At 35.7% G+C, this 21,387-nt stretch overlaps 2 protein-coding genes across 5 annotated transcripts; both read right to left on the reverse strand.

Annotated features, from left to right (window-relative positions):
- Positions 1-2,545: 2,545 nt before the first annotated feature.
- On the reverse strand, positions 2,546-3,106 carry LOC109181308 (protein BOBBER 1-like). The gene has a single exon (XM_019331060.1). The coding sequence runs from the start codon at positions 3,104-3,106 to the stop codon at positions 2,546-2,548; it is 561 nt and encodes a 186-aa protein (XP_019186605.1).
- A 6,142-nt stretch (positions 3,107-9,248) lies between these two features.
- On the reverse strand, positions 9,249-14,018 carry LOC109182054 (polyamine-modulated factor 1-binding protein 1-like). 4 transcript variants are annotated; one of them, XM_019332075.1, is made up of 9 exons: positions 13,691-14,013; positions 13,171-13,458; positions 12,925-13,032; positions 11,438-11,456; positions 11,136-11,323; positions 10,985-11,047; positions 10,832-10,894; positions 10,652-10,723; positions 9,249-9,575 (listed from the first exon to the last, which is right to left on the reverse strand). In XM_019332075.1, exons 2-9 carry the CDS (start codon positions 13,360-13,362, stop codon positions 9,414-9,416), a joined length of 867 nt encoding a protein of 288 aa, XP_019187620.1. In that variant the 5' UTR covers positions 13,363-13,458; positions 13,691-14,013; the 3' UTR covers positions 9,249-9,413. The 4 variants fall into 4 exon arrangements, with proteins under 4 accessions (XP_019187620.1, XP_019187618.1, XP_019187619.1 ...); XM_019332073.1 differs by having other exon boundaries at positions 11,136-11,456; positions 13,691-14,010; XM_019332074.1 differs by lacking the exon at positions 10,832-10,894 and having other exon boundaries at positions 11,136-11,456; positions 13,691-14,018.
- Positions 14,019-21,387: the final 7,369 nt, after the last annotated feature.

The raw sequence follows: 21,387 nt of genomic DNA on the forward strand, positions 1-21,387 counted from the left end.
AAATATATTCCTATCATTTATAATGTCTAACATTGAGGTTGCTTATATTCCCTAACAGTTAAAAGCGTTATTTGATATAACATTTATTTATTTTCACATTATCAACTTATTTTTTCCAACGATATAGAAGTAAATTCATGCTGATAAAAGTGAAAATGATGTATGTATATATCGTAATCAGGGGTTTTATTAATTTCTCCAAGATTCATTTGTTGGAATATAGTATGCAGCTGTTTCAAATTCCCGAGGCTCGACGGAATGGTTCCAGTCGAAAAGCAGAGAGTGACCAACGAGCCGAATTCCGGGCGCGGTTGCCACTACTGGAATTCTGCTGCTGGCCGAATCTACATCTGTGTTTGGTGGTCACTCTATGCTGCTGAGTCTAAATGCTCCTACTAAAGCTCTAAGTCGGACGTTAAAGTGATTGATCATCTCTAGTACGACATGTTCTGCTTGTTAGAGTTGATGTGTTTAGGAGACATGCTAGAAGAATAGCATATTAGACAAATCGAAGACTCATAGAGAAAATCCATTCCCAGTTTTCCCAGATCCAATATGAGGTCCGTACTTGAGGAATGGACTGTTGCCAGCGATTTGTGTTCTTAGGCGGTCTACCATGTCTGTCACATTTTGATTAAACTGAGCAGGATGCTCGAGACTGGTGCTACTATATTGAGTAATTTTAAGAGTGGTTCGCCGAGAACCTATGATGGATTCATATGAGTAATATATACGGCATATATATAGAATTAAGTTCCAGTGTGCATTTATGTTTCCCGTGTGGTTATGCGATGAGTAATGTGCGTGAGTTTTATTCTTAAGGTGCGTGAGACTTGTGCTTAAGGTGCGTGATTTTTGTACTTAAGGTGTGTGGGTGTATACTTAATGTGAGTAGTTGTTGAAACTTAAGGTGCATGGGTTTTGTGCTTAAGGTGCGTGAGTTTTGTACTTAAGGTATGGGAGTCTTGTGCTTAAGGTGCGTGAGTCTTGTGCTTAAGGTGCGTGAGTTTGTGTTTAATGTGAGTAGTTGTTGAAACTTAAGATGAGTGTGTTTTTGTGATTAAGGTGCGTGAGTTTTGTGCTTAAGGTGCGTGAGGGTTGTGCTTAAGATGCGTGAGTTTTGTGCTTAAGGTGCGTGGGTTTGTGTTCTGAAGGTATTTTGTTTGTGTGCTTAATGTGCGTGTGTTGTGTACTTAAAGTGCATCAGTTTAATGGTTAATGTGAGTCCAATCGCACAACCGCACGGGAAGCCCCCTCCCACACCTGATCCCTTCCGTATATATATATATATATATATATATATATATATATATATATATATATATATATATATATATATATATATATATATATATATATATATATATATATATATATATATATATATATATATATATATATATATATATATATATATATATATATATATATATATATAAACACACACACACACACATACAAAAATAATATTAAACGGAGTATATGTTGCAAAACTATATATACATTTTCTTTTATTCTCAGAACACCATATATGAATTTTAAAGTTCTAAGTCCAAGAAGTGCATGCTTCTTAATTAGTTATGTACGTAATTGTGCACACCCAAAGAAAATATATATATATATAAATATATATATATATATATATATATATATATATGAGTCATTTTCATTTTTCGTCCTAGACTTATAGGAGCGTGGATAGTTTTCATCCTCCATAATAAAAATTACCAATTAATAGCCACATTTATTGGTCGTTGGACACTTTTGGTTTTCCGTCTTGAAATCCGTCAGTTATCCGTCAGTTGACTGTCCAATTGAAGGGTAAAGTTATCTTTTTATGTTGTCTTATTCCAATCCTAAACTTCTAATCTTAGACGAAGTTGTACTCAATTAGACGGTCAACTTTTCGGCGGCGGTTGACTTGCCGGAAATCGGTAAAAAATGGCAGATTCATCTAGGATGCTTGCATGAGGCCAGATTGATACTCAGATGCATCAAATTGACGATTTATTGAGTGATCAACTGACAGACTGTATTCTCTTTCCAGAAATCGCGTCTGAGTTGCGAGAGCGAGGAGGCGCGAATCTCCGATCTGAAAACCGAGGTGCGTTCATTAATCAGAAGCGGTTGATTGAAGGTTTTCCAGTGAAATTGGCCATAATGCGTCTCCAATTGGGGGATGTTCAGAGAAATTTGCTCAGACCGGTTGCGATACTCCTCCGATTTGCGATCGTGAGGATAGGATCGAATCTAGAGCGGTAGTCAAGTTTACAGAGGTGGAGTGGAATTTGAAGGCTGAAATCGAGAGGAAGTTGGTTGTAGTAGGGCGATTTGGGAGAAATCCACCTGCAGTATAATTCCGCTAACATATCAGCAGTTCAAAATTCCCATTGGATGAAATGTCAAGAAACAAATTGAGCATATGCACTAAAAAACTCCAAGAAGAAACATATCCACAGTGAAGGAAAAATGGTTTTAGCCAAAAGAAAAACACGATCTATACTGCTAGGCACTACCACCAAAACCAACATAAGCACACTTGCACTCAGCTAAACTTGGCCTCCGAAATGTCCATTTTAGCCATGAATTTCTTCAGGATATCTTGTTTCTGCACTTCGTCACTTGTAGGGAGACCCATGGATTTCTGTCGCTGATCAAACATCATTTTTTCCACTGTTGACCTTGTCTCAGTGTCTAGATCTGATAGTTTACTGCTTTCTGGTTCTACCTTCTGGGTATCAATTTCAGGCTCACCCTTCACCAAAAATTTCCACCATTCCATTTGATCACTCTTGGTTAGGAGCACAGAGATGGATTTTTGGTCCTCCAGGCTCCAAAAGCAATCATCAAGCTTGTAGAGTTCAGCATCAATTAGGGCAGAGTTCCATGCGAGTCTTCGCATTTTGGGGGAAATACAAATTGGATCCCTAAATGCAAACACAATCCTGATTCGATGCTCTTCCGAAGATGATTGCAAAAGAATTTTGGCGAGAAACCGAGCGATGGTGGCTGAAGCAAACATCTGGTTCTCGCGGTGGTCTCCGGATTGGCAGAGCTTGTCGGGTGTCCAGGATTGAGTACAGCGTCGTCTAAGATTAGAAGACATAAAAAGACAACTTTGCCTTTCAATTAGACGGTCAACTGACAGATTTCAAGACGGAAGACCAAAAGTGTCCAACGATCAATAAGTATGGCTATTAATTGGTAATTTTTATTATGGAGGATGAAAACCGTCCACGCCCCTATGACCAAAAATAGAAATAACTCTATATATATATATATATATATATATATATATATATATATATATATATATATATATATATATATATATGCGAGTTCAGGTGCGGCGACCCTTTCCTGTGCGGACGTGCGGCGATTTTCAGAATACACCAATAGTTAAGCAAGATATACACCATCAATGTCAGAAAATGCACCACAAAAAAACACACACAAATTAGGTACGCATCACCAACAATACACCATTAGGTATGACTAAAAGCATCACACAGTGTTCAGAAATACACCATTAGTGGTAGAGAGGTATATGGTGTATTTTTTTTTTTTTTGGTGTGCTGTGTATTTTTTTGGTGTATTTTTGCATTTCATTGTGGTGTGTTTCCCTTACACTGTTAGTGTATTCTGAAAACCGCCACACCGCCGCACGGGAGAGTTTTTCTCTCCATTCGCAGCAGCCCTCATTCTTCTTCACACCCTCTCATAGCTCACTCTCTCTTCTTCTTCTTGTGCAGTTATTGGTTAGTGATTACAGCTTGGTAGGGTAGTTAGTGCATATACTATTTTTTTTCCTGGTTGTTTGTGTGGGTGAGGGTAATGGGTGGGTATGGGGGCGGGGGGCGGTGTGTATGCGCATGTTATTTTTGTGTTTCTTCTTCTTCACTGAGACTTCTCCAACCCTAGGTTCAAGACTTGGTAAGCTTCTCCTTCCTCTTCACTTTCATTTCCTCCGTTAGCTTTTATGGGTTGGTTGTAATGATGTGGGTTGTTTGTTGAGGTTATGGTTGTTTGTCGTGCTTGGGAAAACGAGGAGGAAAGGTTGTACAAGACAAGCATACGAATGGGTTAATATAATGAGGATTTAGCAATGGAGGTAAGTGGTTATGTCCGCCAAAATTTATTTTGCCCTCTTCTATATGAGTTTTAAGCCTGTGAACTGAGTTTTGTTATCTGTATCATTCTGTGTTTCCTTTCAAAATAAATGGTGGATCGCAGTATGAGAAACCTGAATATATATGTATATCTACTGTGTTTCATGCCCGGATATGTAATTTTCAAGTGTTTATGGATCTTGAGATGTGTTTTGAACTATAAATCTGCTAAAATTATGTTTCGAACTAGAGTATTGTTCCCCCACGGGACCAGGAGAGCCGTAGGACAAATCACGCATTTGGACAGAATGGGACCACGGGCCCCAAGGGACCTCGGGCCCCAAGGGACCTGTTGGTCCATCCCGTGAGTATCACGGGAAGACCTCATGGGCCATATGGACCCGTGAGGCAATCTCGTGAACTCACGGGACTCCTCAACGGGTCCCCATGGACCCGTTGGTCCACCTTGGTTCTCCACGGACCGGCCACAGGTCTGTGAGACCGTTGGTCTGACCCGTGGAGTTGAGTTTGGTTTCTGGAATCCAGTTGTCTACCTAGTGTTGGCATTTTGAAAATATTGTGATGAACCTTGTGTCGTGGTCAAACCTTGTGAGACATTTTGAAACCTATAATTTTGAGATATGTATAGTCTATGGTGATACTATGAAGTTCAGTGAAAATCCCTATCTTTGGGAGATTATATTTTGAAAACTTATGAACTCTGAAACTTATATAACTATGCTTATTTTGGAGGACATAAAACTATACTTATTTTGGAGGATATATACTATATCTATCTTTGGAGGATAAAATACTATTTTGGAGATAAACTCTATTTGGAGAATATGAATATTGATGGGTTGTATATATACCCTATGTTATTTTGGAAAACTATGTTTGAATAACCCGCGGGCAATGACAATGTTTATGAAAACCTATTTTGGAGGATTATTATTATTTTTGAAGGAAATCATGTAAAAATGTATTATTTTTGAGGATTATCCCTTTTGTGTTGGATTGTGTTAGAGGATATGAGAATCTAAGGCTTCGGCTCTATTTGTAGGTTGTGTAGGAAGCTCCGATCAACCATTGTGGACTGATTTGGTTGTATGGAAAGCTTCGACTCTGTCTGCAATGGGTCCAGTTGTGTGGGAAGCTCCGGATAGGTCGGTTGTGTAGAATGCTCTAATCAACCATTGTAGACTGATCCGGTTGTGTAAGAAGCTCCGGGTTACCTTTATGATTATTATTTGTGAGTAACCTGGTAGAAAAATCATGGGTTACTGGGGCTAGTAACTACCTTGGGGTTTGGATCCCTTGGGTGTGCGCACTTAAATAATAAGAGGTTACCTGCATTTACAGGTAAATATTCGATTTTTAGGTCTAAGTGCACGAAAGTCAAAAGTTGATGTGTTTAATTGGTACTTTTAAATGTTTAACTGTATAATTAACTTTTTGTATAAAATTCATGGGCTTATTTGATCCTTTTCAAAAAAAAAAAAAACGTATGAAATTTGGAATTAAAACAATAAATGGTTGAAGTAAATGTCATGCAACGGACTCATTCTTAAGTGCCCAAATTGGCCTTTCCATCTAATATATAAAATAAACAATTAAAATCAACCATTCAAATGTAAATAAGATGCCAACTTTTTTCCACCACAAATGAGTGGAATATGCATTTTGTTGAATTGTTGGTGACCTGTCAAATGCAACTTGAAAATGATGCACTGGGGCAATGGGGCCTACAACTCGGGACAAGATTAGAGTTTTCAAACTTTGGAAGAATGTATCTACATCTACATCTACAAATTTAATAAGAGCCAATAATGTTAGGTTCTTAATTGGAATAAAAAAATTTCGGTAGTAATTGTTTCTTAAAATGAATTTTTCATATTATTTTGAGTTTAGTATTTTTTTTAATGATTTTCTTTATTTACCCTCTATTATATTATTTTCTTCCCTTAAATAACCTTAAATTCCGTTAGTATAAACTTTAGTAACGAAATATTCCGTTAACTATTTATTATTTTTAACATACTCATTAATTTATATAAGAAAGGTCTTAGGTTCGAACTACATCCCAATTAAAGTTGGCATAATTGTTAAAACATTATATATTATGAATATGTTAAAATGTATTGAAAAATATATAATATAAAATTTAATATAAACTTTGGTCAAATAATTAGCCCGACTAAATACATAGCATTCAAAGTTGACCATCAAAGATTATAAATAAGGAACTTTAAAAATCATTTGATTTTCTTGATTTTTTTAAAAAAAATCTAGGTTAAGTTTTTTTTTTCGTTTAATTAATCTTCTTTTGATTAGTTAGAACAAAACTTAATATTTCAATTATGCATTTGCATTATTGGAATGAATTAGGTCGTTATGGTATTAATATTTTTTGTAATTTTTTTTATAATGATACAATTGTACATTACTTTACAAATATTATACTATTTTTTTTTATCGGACAAAATTGTTCTTACAATCATTATTAGACCTGCACGACCTAACTACAAAGTTGTTGATCATAAATACAATTATACATGGACTCTAAAACGGTAGGACCATTTTTCAAATAATTGACAATGTTAACATCCTACTAGCTCCAATTGAACAAGTTTACACATCAGAATTTTATCAATGCATGAAAACTTCTAAAGAAATTTGTAAATTAATTTTTACTATATCATTATAACAATATCTATTGTAACCATATGTTTTGAATTATTTATTATCATCATCTATTCACAGCAATTGTAGCAATTGCATTGACAAACTCTCAAAACAATTTGTCTCAACAAGGAATGAAAATTTAAAAAAAAAAAATCATTGATTTCATTATTGTTGATGAAAAGTATGCACGACACTTTATTACTCTTATTAAATTAAAAAAAAAATAGTAGCTACAACAACAAAATTACATATGCATTTAATTAATTTAGAATTACATGTCTATAATTCTTTATTTAAAAAAATTATTCATTATAAAAAAAAATTAAAAGAAATATAATTTCATTAGTTATATTATCTTTATTTTCTACAATTCAAAGATTAATTACCTTCAAATTTATTAATTTATTATATTCATTGTCTTCTTTTTATATTATTTTGTAATTAAATATCAAAGTTATGTCAAGACTCGAGACCTTTTGGTCTAATGGCACCCGGGTTGGACTCCCATATGGGAGGTTGTTGGTTTGAACTTCAGTGGAGGCGTTATACAGATAGTACATTGTAATAGAGTCAGTAGCATTCAAAAAAAATATCAAAGTTATAAATATTAATTTTTTGTTCAATACTTTCACACGATAAACTACGGCACACATCTCACAACACATGAAATATGTAGGGGAAAAACTATCACTACTAAATATCAATAGGTGTTTGTAAGATAAAGATTTCATATTAGAACTAAAATCGCAGTCATATAGGCAAATCTAAAGTTTCCTACACCATAATCTCATTGCATGATGAATCCCAAATGTACTGAAGATGAAAACAATGGCAATGCTACCCAAAAGAGAATTAAGAAGAATTAGAAAATTTAAACTAATAGTATTTATTTAGACTGTCGCTATAAGACTAAGTATTTAGACCAGCGTTATTACAAAGTTGCAAACATTTATTTTAGTGACAATTATAATCAACCTCTCATATATTATCTTGAATTTATATACTTTAAATTACCGATTTAAATAAACAAATTCAACATTTATTTACCTATTCATAAACATCTCCTATATTATATTGCATTGATATACTTTGAAATACTTATTTAAAAATAATCACTGAGCATTATTCCATTCGCGCAAAGCGCGTAAAAAACTAGTACATTAATAAATGTGGGATATACTCAACTAAAAATGTGTTAATAGAAATTGAACTCGTGACCTTTTAACTATTCATTTCAAAGGTCAAGCATCTTGTGCTCAGATGGCATGTAGTGACCTTTATCATGTGCGAGGTCATGAGATCGAGTTTCAGTGGAGGTATTGTTGACTCTTTATGCTTTATTAGGTTAAACAGATACTACAACTTTTTGACATTTCTCTTTTCACTTCTAAATATTAATATTATTAAGGAAATGTTTGAAAATTAGTTTCAGTAAAAATTTGGCTTTTTGCCAAATTGAGTAATTGATAAAATACTCCGTAGCTTTTTTATTTGACTTATTGATGCGAATCAACTAAAAATGAAAACTTTGTTTTGAATAACTTATTAATATAGTATAAGAAGCCTATAGTATTTACATTTATTTAAATTCATATTTTTAATATCATCAGAACCCTATAGAGTCCTATATATTTGGCTTGTGTGAACTCTACTATGTTGAATTATTATTAACAACTAATATTTATTTTATTTTTATTTAAATTTATAAAACATTGAAATGTATTTCTTTGTAATTATTACTCTGTACAAAATAACTAATTTATCAAACATTTATTATCAATTAGTCAAAACAACTAACTCAATTAGCTATAAGCTAAATTAACCAACCGCAAACACTCTAAATATAATAATTTGTTCACTTATAATTTTACGAATTAATTTGACTTCCTGTTCTAGATTTATAGTTGACAATCAAATTTTACTTTTTTTTTTATAAAAACATACTCATTTGATCCTAATATTATTGTAACATGATCATTTTTCGTCATTCATCAACAAAACTATTTATATTCTGTAAAATACAAGGACACTTAAATTTGATATTACAACAATTTTGTTAAAATGAAAAACCAAAAATGATAATGTCACAACAATAATACTAGCATAGCATTAGAATTAAAATGACGAAAAAAAAAAAAAAAAAAAAAAAAAAGGTGAATTGTCATCATCATATATATAAATCTAAAACCAAAAATGGAATTAAGTATAATTTTATATAACTTAATTTCATTGAAAATGTATTCAGTCCTACCTACGTTTACATGACCTTGCCTCATTAGTTGGTTATGCTGACCCGCATCCATGGATCAAAAGCAGGAAAATGTCTTAATCGTGCTTCAGCAACAGACAATAATAAGTAGGCAGGCATTATTATTATTATTATTATCCTAACAATAATTCTGCATTTTAATAATTTACTAATTGTGGCTGTAGACTGCCACCGCATACATAATGCATTCATTCATCTAATAATAATAATAATAATAATAATAATAATAGGGTCCACTTACAATGACACTTCATTCATTACCTCAATTTCAGTTGCTTTGAAACCTAGCTAGCTTATCTGCTGCCTCTATACACCTTAACTTCCCCCCATTCACTAACCCAACAAAATCCCTATCTCTTTGTAAACAGTACCAATACCACCATTGAAATGGAAGCCACAATCTTGAACCCTGATTTGTCCCAGAAATTCTGATTCTCATTGCTTGACTGTCCACCATTTTTACTTGCCAATTGGTCTCTGATTTCCTTGATAGCTTCATGTTGTCCACCCATCTGGAACAAAATGCATTTCTAAAATTCAATAAACCCAACAACCTTTTAAGTGTAAGTAAATCCCGCCTTGTGACCCTAGCAGGCATAGGATCACAAAGAAGTAAACCAACTTAAGTTATCCATAGTTGATCGGTTCAAACCAAATGGGCAAGGATTCAAACTCATGACCATGTGGTTATAAGTAGGGGTGTAAATGAGCCGAGCTGCTCGTGAGTTGCTCGTGAGCGGTTCGGTCAACGCTCGGCTCGAACTCAGTCAAAATTGAGCTCGGCTCGAGCTCGAGCAGCTCGTTGATTAAACGAGCACGAGCCGAGCTTAGATATTATAGGCTCGCGGCTCGACGAGCCGCTCACGAGCCTTATAATATATTATATAATATATAATATATAATATAATTATATTATATTTAGTATATAAAAATAATAATTAGGGGAGGGAAATTAAAATACTGTGATAATTATGTATGGATAAAAGTCATAAAACAAAGTAGCTTAAATTTTAAATCAAATAGGTCAAATTCGAGATCAAAATTGAGTTCAAATTCGAGCCTAAACTCGAGCTCGAATTCGAGCTTGAACTCGAGCTTGAGTTCAGGCTCAAATTCGAGCTCGAGCAGCTCGACAATTGCCGAGCTCGAGCTCGAGCATCAGTTCACGAGCTCAAACGAGCTCGAGCTCGAGCTCGAGCAGTGCTATCATTAACGAGCACGAGCATGAGCCTACCCAGGTTCGCGCTCGGCTCGGATCGTTTACACCCCTAGTTATAAGTGTGGATCTCTTGCCATTTTGGCTGGGGTTACCCCCAATTAAATACCCTCAAATTGCTACTATATTTTTGGATGGCGAGAGAAACGCCACAACCCTGTTAGGTGTAGGTAAACTCCGTCTTGCAACTCTAGCGAGCAAAGGACCACAAGGAAGTAAATCACCATAGGTTACTCATAGTTGAACAGCTCAAACCAAGGGAGCAAGGAGCCAAACTCGTGACCACGTGGTTATAAGTGTGGATCTCTTGCCATCTTGACAGGGTTACCCCGAATTGCTACTATATATGTATAATGGAAATCATTAACAAACCTTGTGGAGACAGAACTCCAACTCTAACACCCTCTTTTTCAACTGCTGTTCGGCTATCTGATGCTTTTCCAACTGTTTCGACAAATGAAATGGAAGTCAATTAGCAAAGATAGATCGAGGTTTGCGAGGATTAAAAAAAAAAAAAAAAAAAAAAATCAGAGAACTTTAATGCGTATAAACCTGAGATTCCAACTGCTTAGCTTTTAGCTTCAACTGCTGACCGGTCCTTCGGTGCTTCTCTAACTATTACCACAAATGAAATGGAAGCTGTTAACAAAACCCGAAATAGACCTGTATAGGATAAAAATTCGGGATAACTGTGATGAACAAAACCTGAGATTCCAACATCTTTGTTTTTAGCTTCATCTGCTGATCTGCTCTACGACACTTCTCTAACTATTTCCATAGATCAAAGGGAATTCATTAACAAACATGAATTAAACTTCTTACGGATAAAAATTCAGAGAACTGTGATGTGTACAACCTGAGATACCAACTCCTGAGTTTTTAGGCTCCAAAGACTGGACATGAACTTGAATTCATCCCGCATCTGGGACAACTCTTGTCTGAAATGATTTTCAATCCTTGAGACTTCATCTTTCAGTTGCATTTGTGAACTGTTGCTCACTTGAGGATCCTTCTGTAACAGATCTAACTGCTCTCCCAGTCTATTTAAACAATCTTCATGTTCCTTTATAAGTTCCAAACACTGAAGTTGGACCGCTTGTGCAGCTGCGGCACTAGCATCTGCAGATGCCTGAGTAGCCGAAAGTTTAGCTTTAAGATCATCTACATCTGAGAGATACTGCATGAATTAAACAAATTTACAGTTAGGTTTAGTTTATTTCACCTCAACTTTTTGACATAGACAACACCTGCATTATACAATGCTTACTCAGCTACTTGAGCGCTCAAACAAATGTATGTAGCAGCATCTTCTGAATTCCTCTCTTATAATATAGCAGGGAGTATGTAATAAGATGAAGGATAAACGAACCACAAACTCATTCAATTCAACCAGTTTTAATGCACTAATAAGTACACCATTTTCCATTACTCATTAGTCATCATCTGTATTGATGAGCATACCTAATAGACAATAAGATAATGATAAACGAACCACAAACTAAAGCAAAAAAGGTAACAAAAGGATAGAAGTCAAAAAAACCTTGAAATGGTAACAATAGGATGCTTTATTAGACACAGAGAAAGCCCACTTTACTTAATTCAGCCAAATAAAATCATTCAAGTAATAACTAAAACCAGAGTATGCATTTACATACAGAGTACTTATGGCAAAGAACACAGCAAAAACGGGGAAAAACATTCAAAACCTAATTTTAAATTCAATTTCTTCTTATCCCAAAAGGTTCAATCCCCTAGCCCAAGTGCCCCCCACACTCTGGCCCATAGAGCATGTGGGAGGATGTAAATCAGGGTAAAGTGACTCAACAGTCAGGGCCAAATGCCGCATAAGGAATGTGCCCACTTTGAGAATAATTGCAAGATCACCTTCAGTTTCCTAACCCTAGAGTAATAAAGATGAGAATTCCTGGCAACCATTCCTTGTTATTAATTGAACGTCCTTGCTTTTTTTTTTTTATAAAAAAGTTTGTCAATTAGGCAACACCAGTTGTTAGCATCATCATCTTCTACTTAATAGGTAGACCCAGTTCTCAACTTAAAGTAGGTTTCCAATGGGAGAAAACTTAAGAATTCTGTACATTTGAATCAGAAATTAATAAATAGACAAAACAATGATGCAGATATATAAGACAATTGCATCAAGACATAAGTGGGTTCTCCTTTAGTCTTTGGCTATATCCTAAAGATTCCATTTCCATCTCAAATGGTAAAAAGTTCAAATGCTGTTTAAATATTCGAAAAACAGACAAATCTTTGAACCATTCAAATGAAAAATGGTACAAAAGACAATAGATATATACTGCCATACAGACTAACAGCCGTCCAATTTCCCAAAAGAACAAACAACAAAGGCCAAAAAGTAGCCACAAAAGAGATGCCTTTATAATGGTTCATAAAGTTAATCCATTCAAAACCATCATACAATCAAGATCCTTCATAAGCAACCCAGTCAGATCCCCTCCAAGAAAAACAACAATTAAACTCAAAATTTGAAGATTGAACAAATAAAAATATAAGTTGATCTTTCAAGATTATTTTTTTCCAGGGAAAAGAGAGAGACAAGAAGAAGAAGAAGAAGAAGAAGAAGAAGAAGAAGATTATCAAAATTTAGTTAGAATAAACAGAACCTTCTCAACGGTGGATGTTGAAGCTTCAAGCTGCAAATCTTTCTCCTCCACGATCTTATGCAACCTGTTCAATTCTTCCTCCATTTTGTTTGCCTTGTTCTCCGCTTCCTGTATATCAATAAATTAAATTAAATATTAAAATAAAGCTCAGGAACTACCTGACCCACCCTAATGATTTACAGACGCAAAACAAAAAGGTTGAAATGATGCGATTTCACATTGAAAATCGAAGCACTTTTCGAATACCTGCCGTGTTAGGGTTTCCCGTGCGAAGCTCTGGTCTTTAGAGTGAAGTTGGAGGCGCATATCCTTGAGCTCCGCCGCCAGCGACACCACGTTCCGCCGGAAATTCTGCTTCTTCTCATTCAGATCCTTCGGCAACGGATCCACGTTTCTGAGAGCCGACGACGACGACGGAGGCCGGTCCGCCAACGACATCTCCGGGGAAGTTTCGAGAAAACAGTGAACCAAAGACAGTAATAAACTTCCTTCTCACAAAGATTTTCAAATGAAAGCTAACTACCTCACCATCCTCTGCATGTGAACGCGGTTGCAAATTAAAACAAGAATAATATTGTTTTTGAATATATAAATGCGAGCATTAATGATTATATGGTCCCTTCAAAAGAAATTCAAACTTTTTTAAATTCACGTTAGAAAAATGGGGGAAGATTCAACTTTCTCTCTCTTTTATACTAACCTCAGAGTTCACAAGAGACAGAAATAAAAGAGATTTAGAGAGAGAGAGAGAGAGAGTCAACTTTACCTTACCGTTCCTAACTAAACACGAGATTCATGTTTCTTCAACAGCTCAAAAGCCATGCTCGATACTACAGAGAAAGGAGACGACAAGACGTATATATATACACATATATATTATATGTAGGGGTGTGTGTATAGGCGCGTAATATGTGAAACGGAAACGTTGACGGAGATCATGGGAGATGATATGCCGGAGAAGATTGATCTGGATTAGCTCACCGGACGGCGGTGAATTTGCTGGTGAGAATTAAGTGCTCTCTCTCTCTCTCTCTCTCTGTGTCTCGCGGAGATTATTGCTGCTGACCTGGCCTGAAATCGGGTTTGGTTTGGTTCGGGGAGTCCGAGCCTCGGGCTATGTGAAAATGACAAATTTCGAACCAGGCTTGGAGTGACCTCCTCAGCGCGGCAAAAATGAAAATTTTCGCCGGGTGAAGAGATCCGCCCACGTGGACCCTGTTCGACCGTTTGATCCTCTTGTTTATTAAATTCCTCCGTACTTCTTAACCCGCCAAGTCCGCAACATTAAAAAAAAATAATAAAAAAAATTTGACAAATTGAAAATCAATTTACGGGTAAACATTGCTTTGTTACCGTCTTTTGTAGATTTTAACAGCACGTTTGGTTCACGGAATGAATTTTGAGATAATATGAATGCTATTTCATAACGAATGGAATAGGCAAGGAATAGAATAGGAATTGTATTCTGTTGTTTGGTTCGCGAAAGGAATAGACTTTAGAAATTATATATCAGTGTTTGGTTGATTTAAGGAATATAAATGAAATATGTTTTAAAAGACATAAATACCCTTATAAAAATATGTAGTGGTGGCGGTGGGGGTGGTGGTGCTGGGGTGGTAGTGGTGGTGGTGGCGGTGGCAGTGGTGGGGGCGGCGGTGGTGGTGGTGACGGTGACGGTTGTGGCAGTGGTGGTGGGGGCGGCGACGGTTGTGGCGGTGGTGGTGGTGTTGGTGGCGGTGGTGCTGCTGGGTGGTGGTTCTGGTGGCGGTGGTGGCGGCGTCGACGGTGGTGGTGGTGATGGTGGTGGTGGTGCTGAGGTGGTAGTGGTGGTGGTGGCGGTGGCAGTGGTGGGGGCGACAGTGGTGGTGGGGGCGGCGACGGTTGTGGCGATGGTGGTGGTGGTGGTGGCAGCGGCGATGGTGGCGACGACGGTGGTGAAATATGATAAATTTATATATAGGATAAAAAATTAGGTTAAAGAAAGGAGTAAAAAGAAAATAGATTCTAAAATCTATTCCTGAGCGTTCAGTAATAGGCTAATACCAGGGGGGGCCCTAGTAATAGCTATTACCTTATTTGAGGTAATAGGCTATTACCAGGAATATTATTCCTGGTAATAGAAATGGTTACCAAACAACGGAATAGGCCTATTACTGGGAATGCTATGCCATTCCCGGCCTATTCCGTGAACCAAACGGGTCATAAGAGAGTTAATTCCAGTAATGGTCCTCCGACTATGTTGATTTTTCACAAGAGTTTTTTGCACTTTTGGTTCCACGACTATAGTGGCACTAGCAGAATTGATCCACGACTTTTGAACCTTGCAATTTTAGTCCACGACTATTGATTTTTTTGCAAAAATGGTCCTTCCAGCCACTTTTCCGTCAAAATTCCACCGGAAAAAAATTCTCCATTTTTAACAGGGCTAAAATTGAGATAAGTAAAATGTCAATTTTAGCCCTATTAAAAATGGAGAATTTTTTCCGATGGAATTTTGACGGAAAAGTGGCCGGAAGGACCATTTTTGCAAAAAAAAAAAAAAATCAATAGTCGTGGACTAAAATTGCAAGGTTCAAAAGTCGTGGATCAATTCTGCTAGTGCCACTATAGTCGTGAGACCAAAAGTGCAAAAAACTCTTTTCCATAATGGGTCCTCGACTTTTAATTTGGACAATTTAGACACTTGACTTTTGAATTCTTTCCATTGTTGGTCCTTCCGTCAGATGAATGTTAAGTAGACGTTACATTAAGGGATAAAATAGTCTTTCAACTGCTTAGGTCTTTCTCCCTCCCTTCTATACGTACATACATCGCGAAATCCGATTCCTAAATCCATCCTGTCAACAATTCGTTCTTCGACCAAGGCGACGGACGACGGCTCCCTCATCGGCAACTATGGGTTCCACCTGTTCGGGGCTCGGAAATCTCGTCGGCGACAAGAACGTCGTCGGAGACATCATTGGCAAGTCCATGTCGTCACCGCCGTTCTAGCCTTATAGTGAAGGCTTCAGGCCATAGAGGTTCAGAGCTCAGTGTTGGACGACGGCACCGCCTTGGTCGTCCGCTGCATCGGCAAAAGCGGCATGCATCGGTTGCGGGAATTCGAGAACCAGATCCGGGTTATCGACAAGCTGGTTCACCCGAATCCAGGGTTGTAAAAATCCCGCCTAGGCACCGAGTAATCGGCGCCTAGGCGCTAGGCGCCCCTTGGCCGTGGTGATTTTCCCCCTAAACTCCCGCCTAGGAAACCGGTCGCCTAGGCGCCCACCTAGCGCCTAATTCGGCCGCCTAGCGCCTAACTCGGCCGATTACACCGAGTTAACTCGTCAATTTCTGTCGAGTTAACCCGACCAACTCTACCTTGCTAATTTTTTTCATTTATATGACATATATATATATATATATATATATATATATATATATATATATATATATATATATATATATATATATATATATATGTATGTATGTATGTATGTATGTGTGTGTGTGTGTGTGTGTGTGTGATATGACATATATGCACCTACACACGTGCACTATTTTTCTTTTTTTTTAGTTAGCCGCCTAGGCCGCTTAGGCCCCGCCTAGGCCGTCTAGGCGCTAGGCGCTACTCTAGTGCCTATTGCAACCATGCCCGAATCTGGTTCGGATTTGTTGCTGTTCGTCCGAATTCATATTCAAGTCGTTACGTGTTCTTGAATAAGTATTGTTGATAGCTGCTAACATGCCCAGGTTGCGGTCCGAATTCATATTCACCCGAAGAGGGCCTCTGCCGCCGTGGAAATCGAGGTTCGGCGTGAACTGTAAGTGGAACTGGAGAATTTGGTTTGAATTGTTGTTGGAGAATGGCCACACTCTGATGGGGCGTCGTCGGAAGTGCTCTCCGCTGCGGCTCGAAGGGCTTGGCTGCTCTCGCCACTACCGTCGGAGGTGAACGGCAGCATCCGGAGAAACCCCCCACATGGTGGTTGCCGGCATACGGGCTGTGGGTTGTCGGAGAACACTAGGTGATGTTTGGGGATTTTGATCTATTTGGCGGAGGAGAATTGTACAATTATGTAAAATGACTACTCTACCCCTTAATTTAACAGCCACTTAACCTTCATCGGACGGAAGGACCAAGACTGGAAAGAATTTAAAAGTCAAGTGTCTAAATTGTCCAAATTAAAAGTCGGGAACCAATTGTGGAAAATCAACATAGTCGGAGGACTATTGCTGGAATTAACTCATTTTAAGAGCAATACTAACAGCAAGTTTGGTTCATTGAATGAATTTGGAGGAAATTATTTCACAGGGAATAGAATAGGTAAGGAATAAAATAGGAATTGCATTTTGTTGTTTGGTTGGTTGAAGGAATAGACTTTAATAATTGTATTCCAATGTTTGGTTGGTTAAAGAAATAGAAATGGAACAGATTTTAAAGACATAAATACTCTTATACAAAATAATAATAATAATAATAATAATAATAATAATTATTATTATTATTATTATTATTATTAATTATTATACAAATACATATTTATATTTATTTTACCACTTATTCCACATCGGTTGGAGAAGTAAGGAATGGAGCCTTGAGGCTCCATAATTTCAATTGCAATGCTCATCCGCTAGGCAAGTTTGCAATGCTCATCCGCTAGGCAAGCTTGCAATGCTCATCCGCTAGGCAAGCTTGCAATGCACATCCGCTAAGCAAGCTTGCAATGCCCATCCGCTAGGCATGCAAATGGGCATGTTACTTAATTTAGGAGCAAGACTCCATAATTAAGGATTCTTATACAGTTAATTTTTTTTTATTTACATATATATATATATATATATATATATATATATATATATATATATATATATATATATATATATATATATATATATCTAAAATCTAAAAACATAATAAGTGTGAATGAAAGTTATACCCCTGATTTATGTCCGTTTTTTTCGTTAAGTTTTTTTGTACATTATGCTATAAAGGTTGTACATTAAAATATTTTGGACAAATATACCCCTACCGTTATAACTTTCGTTATCTTTTCCACTATTGTTATCATGCACATGCCTCCACCATATATTTTCTTATCTTCTTCATTAATAATAATATATACACATTAAATATTTGAGTTATATGTTAATTATTACATAAATATAAATATCAAATTTATAAAAATGATTTACATTATTATTATTATTATTATTATTATTATTATTATTATTATTATTATTATTTAGAATAATTTAAATATCTAAAATCTAAATAAATTTAAAATTTTAATATAATTATTAATATTGGGCACCTATTTTTTGCGCATCGCGCATAAAAAATACTAGTATATATATATATATATATATATATATATATATATATATATATATATATATATATATATATATATAGTGTAAGGTTCCCGTGCGGTTGAATGCTTCCCGTGTGGTTGTGCGGTTGATTAATGTGCTTGAGGTTTGTACTCAATGTGCGTGAGTATTGTGCTTAATGTGCCTGAAATTTGTACTTAATGTGCGTGGGTGTGTAATGTTAATGTACTTGAGTTTTGTACTTAAAGTGCGTGAGTCTTGTGCCTAAGATGCGTGAGTTGTGTGCTTAATGTGCGTGAGTGTGTTCATCATCCACTGCTGTGAAAATTATGCGCATCCACTGCTGCATTTTTTTCTTGTTTTTTGTTTCGAAGTGGTAGAGGAATGGATTTTGTCTTTTTTTTTTTTTTTAACATAAAATCAGAATTGTCATATATATATGCGTTTACATATATCCATCCATTCACACACAATCAGAAAAGCTTCACCCACATTCTCTTTCTGTTCTAAGCTTCACCCACATTCTCTTTCTGTTCTGCTTCCTTCTGAGCTCGTAATTCTGAACTCAAGTCACGCACATTAAGCACAAACTTCACGCACATTAAGCACAATACTCAGGCACATTAAGTACAAAACTCACGCACATTAACATTACACACTCACGCACATTAAGTACAAATCTCAGGCACATTAAGCACGCGACTCACGTACATTAAGTATATAACTCACGCACATTAATCTACCGCACAACCGCACGGGAAGCCACAAATGCACCTAATCCCTTCCCTATATATATATATATATATATATATATATATATATATATATATATATATATATATATTATATATATATACACACACACACACACACACATATATATATATATACACACACACACACACACAAATAATTTATTTAAATATAAATATATATATATATATATATATATATATATATATATATATATATATATATATATATATATATATATATTTATTGATGGATAAAAATTATAATTATATTAATTAAATATATACATTTATATAATACAGTATATTTATTAAATAAATATAAATATTATATAATGTGCAATGAGTATTTTTGGTATTTGTGATATAAAAGATATTCCCAATGGCATGGGAATAGCTAATACCAAGCCCCTCCCCCCTACCTCCCTAGGAATGGCTATTCCCCTTGCGAAGGTAATAGCTCATTCCTAGGCATGTTATTCCCATGACAAAATGATCTAACCAAACGATGGAATAGGTATATTCTAATGAATGTTATTCCATTTCTGACCTATTTCATGAACCAAACATGCCATAATGGTGATTTTTTATGATGGCTTATGTGGAGGAAAGAAATGAAGGAAAAACAAAATTTAAAATTGTTTACTTCTTTTTTCTATTTTTTAATTCTCCATTTCTTTCAGTTTTTAAAATTTTTCATTTCTTCGATTTTTTTATTTTCATTTCTCATTCCTTCATTTTTTATTTCTCTAATTAAATACAATCATCTTATATAGCATTTGTACAATTCTATAATAATAAAGGGTGAAACGCAAGTTGCTCAATTGTACAACAAAGATTAATAATAATAATAATAATAGTAATGATAATAATAATAATAATAATAACAATAATAATAATAATAATAATAATAATTTGTACATTCCTACATAATAATAATAATAATAATAATAATAATAATAATAATAATAATAATAAATGGGGAAGAATGAAAAGATATGAGAAAAAAAAAAGGAAGAAAGAATAAGCAAGGGCAAAAAAAAAAAAAAAAAAGGGAAAAACGGAAGAAAGAATAAAGAAGGAAAAAAAAAAAACTAGAAAGAATAAAGATTTAAGGAAGAGAAAAAACGGAAGAAAGAATTAAGGAAGAGGGGAAAAACAAGAGGGAATAAGGGGGAAAACATGAATGAATGAATTTCTCAAAAAGAAAAAAGAAAAAAAAAAGACATGAATGAATGAAGAAGTTGCCAATACCAATCCCTTCTTTTGACAACAGGAGCTTTATGCAATGGACTGAGCTGTGGTTTGGAGGTGCGGCAGGCTACACTCGTGATACACAAGGCCAGATTTGTGGTTTGCTTCATGACCTTTGGGCGGCTAAGAACTCGGCGGTATGGGAGTGCCGTTTGCCTGTTCCGTAGTTGCTACTCCGCTCCAATTCGGCAAAGTGGAAGGCATGGGTGGACAGTGAGTAGCGGCGAAACAGTGTTCGGATGGGGCAGTCCACGACCGTGTCATCCCAGGTCCCTCACGCAGCAGCTGCCTTCCATTGCAATGTGGATGCAGGTTTCCACGGTCCACACCACACGGCAGCTTACGGCTTTGTTGTTCGGGACCACGACGGTTCCTTTGTGGTGGCGGCTAATGGTCCTATGGCTTGTTCCTATAACCCACTCCTGGCGGAAGCAATGGCGATGTGTGAAGCTCTCTCATGGTTGAAGGATAATGGGTACTCTGGTGGCAGAATTTACACGGACTGTTCAGTTTTGATTTCGGGTCTTACCCATGCTAGTTCTTTTCAGGTGGAGCATTCCTTAGCGAAGCATGTAAGTGCGTCTCAGCAAGTTCTCTTTGGAGGGATGTACCTTCTTTTTATTGAGCCCGTTGTGGCTAATGCAATCTGATTCATTTGGCTTTCAAAGAAAAAAAAAAAAGTTGCCAATAGGATTCAACCCTAAGACCTCAACACAAGTAATACTATCCACCCACATGTTTCCATTTCTCCAAATGAAGAACATTGAAGACATTTACTAACTGGAAATTTTTAAGAATTTAAAAAAAAATAAAAAACAGAAAACATGTTACTATAACAGTTTTTTATTTTGAAAACCGAAAATAATTTTCTAGTTTTCTAGAAAATTGGAACACTCTTAAAAATCATTTTCTAAATAGAAAACAGAATCATCTATCATTAATTTGGTTATATGTCACTATAACCACATTACTATGATTACATTCATTATCATCTTTTTTACTTATCATCATATTCAATATTTTCTACTTACTTTACTTATTTATACATAACTTATTTGCTACACTTTAAAGTTAGACATTATTTACATTATCAAAATTAAGAATTGAACTCTATACAATGTTTTAGATTTTGAATGAACTCAAT

Source organism: Ipomoea nil, unplaced genomic scaffold (genome assembly GCF_001879475.1).
Source record: "Ipomoea nil cultivar Tokyo-kokei standard unplaced genomic scaffold, Asagao_1.1 scaffold1043, whole genome shotgun sequence".
Classification (NCBI taxonomy): Eukaryota; Viridiplantae; Streptophyta; class Magnoliopsida; order Solanales; family Convolvulaceae; genus Ipomoea; species Ipomoea nil.

What these genes read in the sequence shown, in the direction of transcription:
- LOC109181308 (XM_019331060.1), bottom strand. Translation starts at nt 3,106, where the DNA reads ATGTCTTCTAATCTTAGACGACGCTGTACTCAATCCTGGACACCCGAC.
- LOC109182054 (XM_019332073.1), bottom strand. Translation starts at nt 13,362, where the DNA reads ATGTCGTTGGCGGACCGGCCTCCGTCGTCGTCGTCGGCTCTCAGAAAC. An exon ending in CTCAGGAGTTGGTATCTCAG is followed by an intron (nt 11,048 to 11,135) that starts GTTGTACACATC and finishes CTATGGAAATAG; the next exon opens with TTAGAGAAGTGTCGTAGAGC. An exon ending in CAAAGATGTTGGAATCTCAG is followed by an intron (nt 10,895 to 10,984) that starts GTTTTGTTCATC and finishes TTGTGGTAATAG; the next exon opens with TTAGAGAAGCACCGAAGGAC.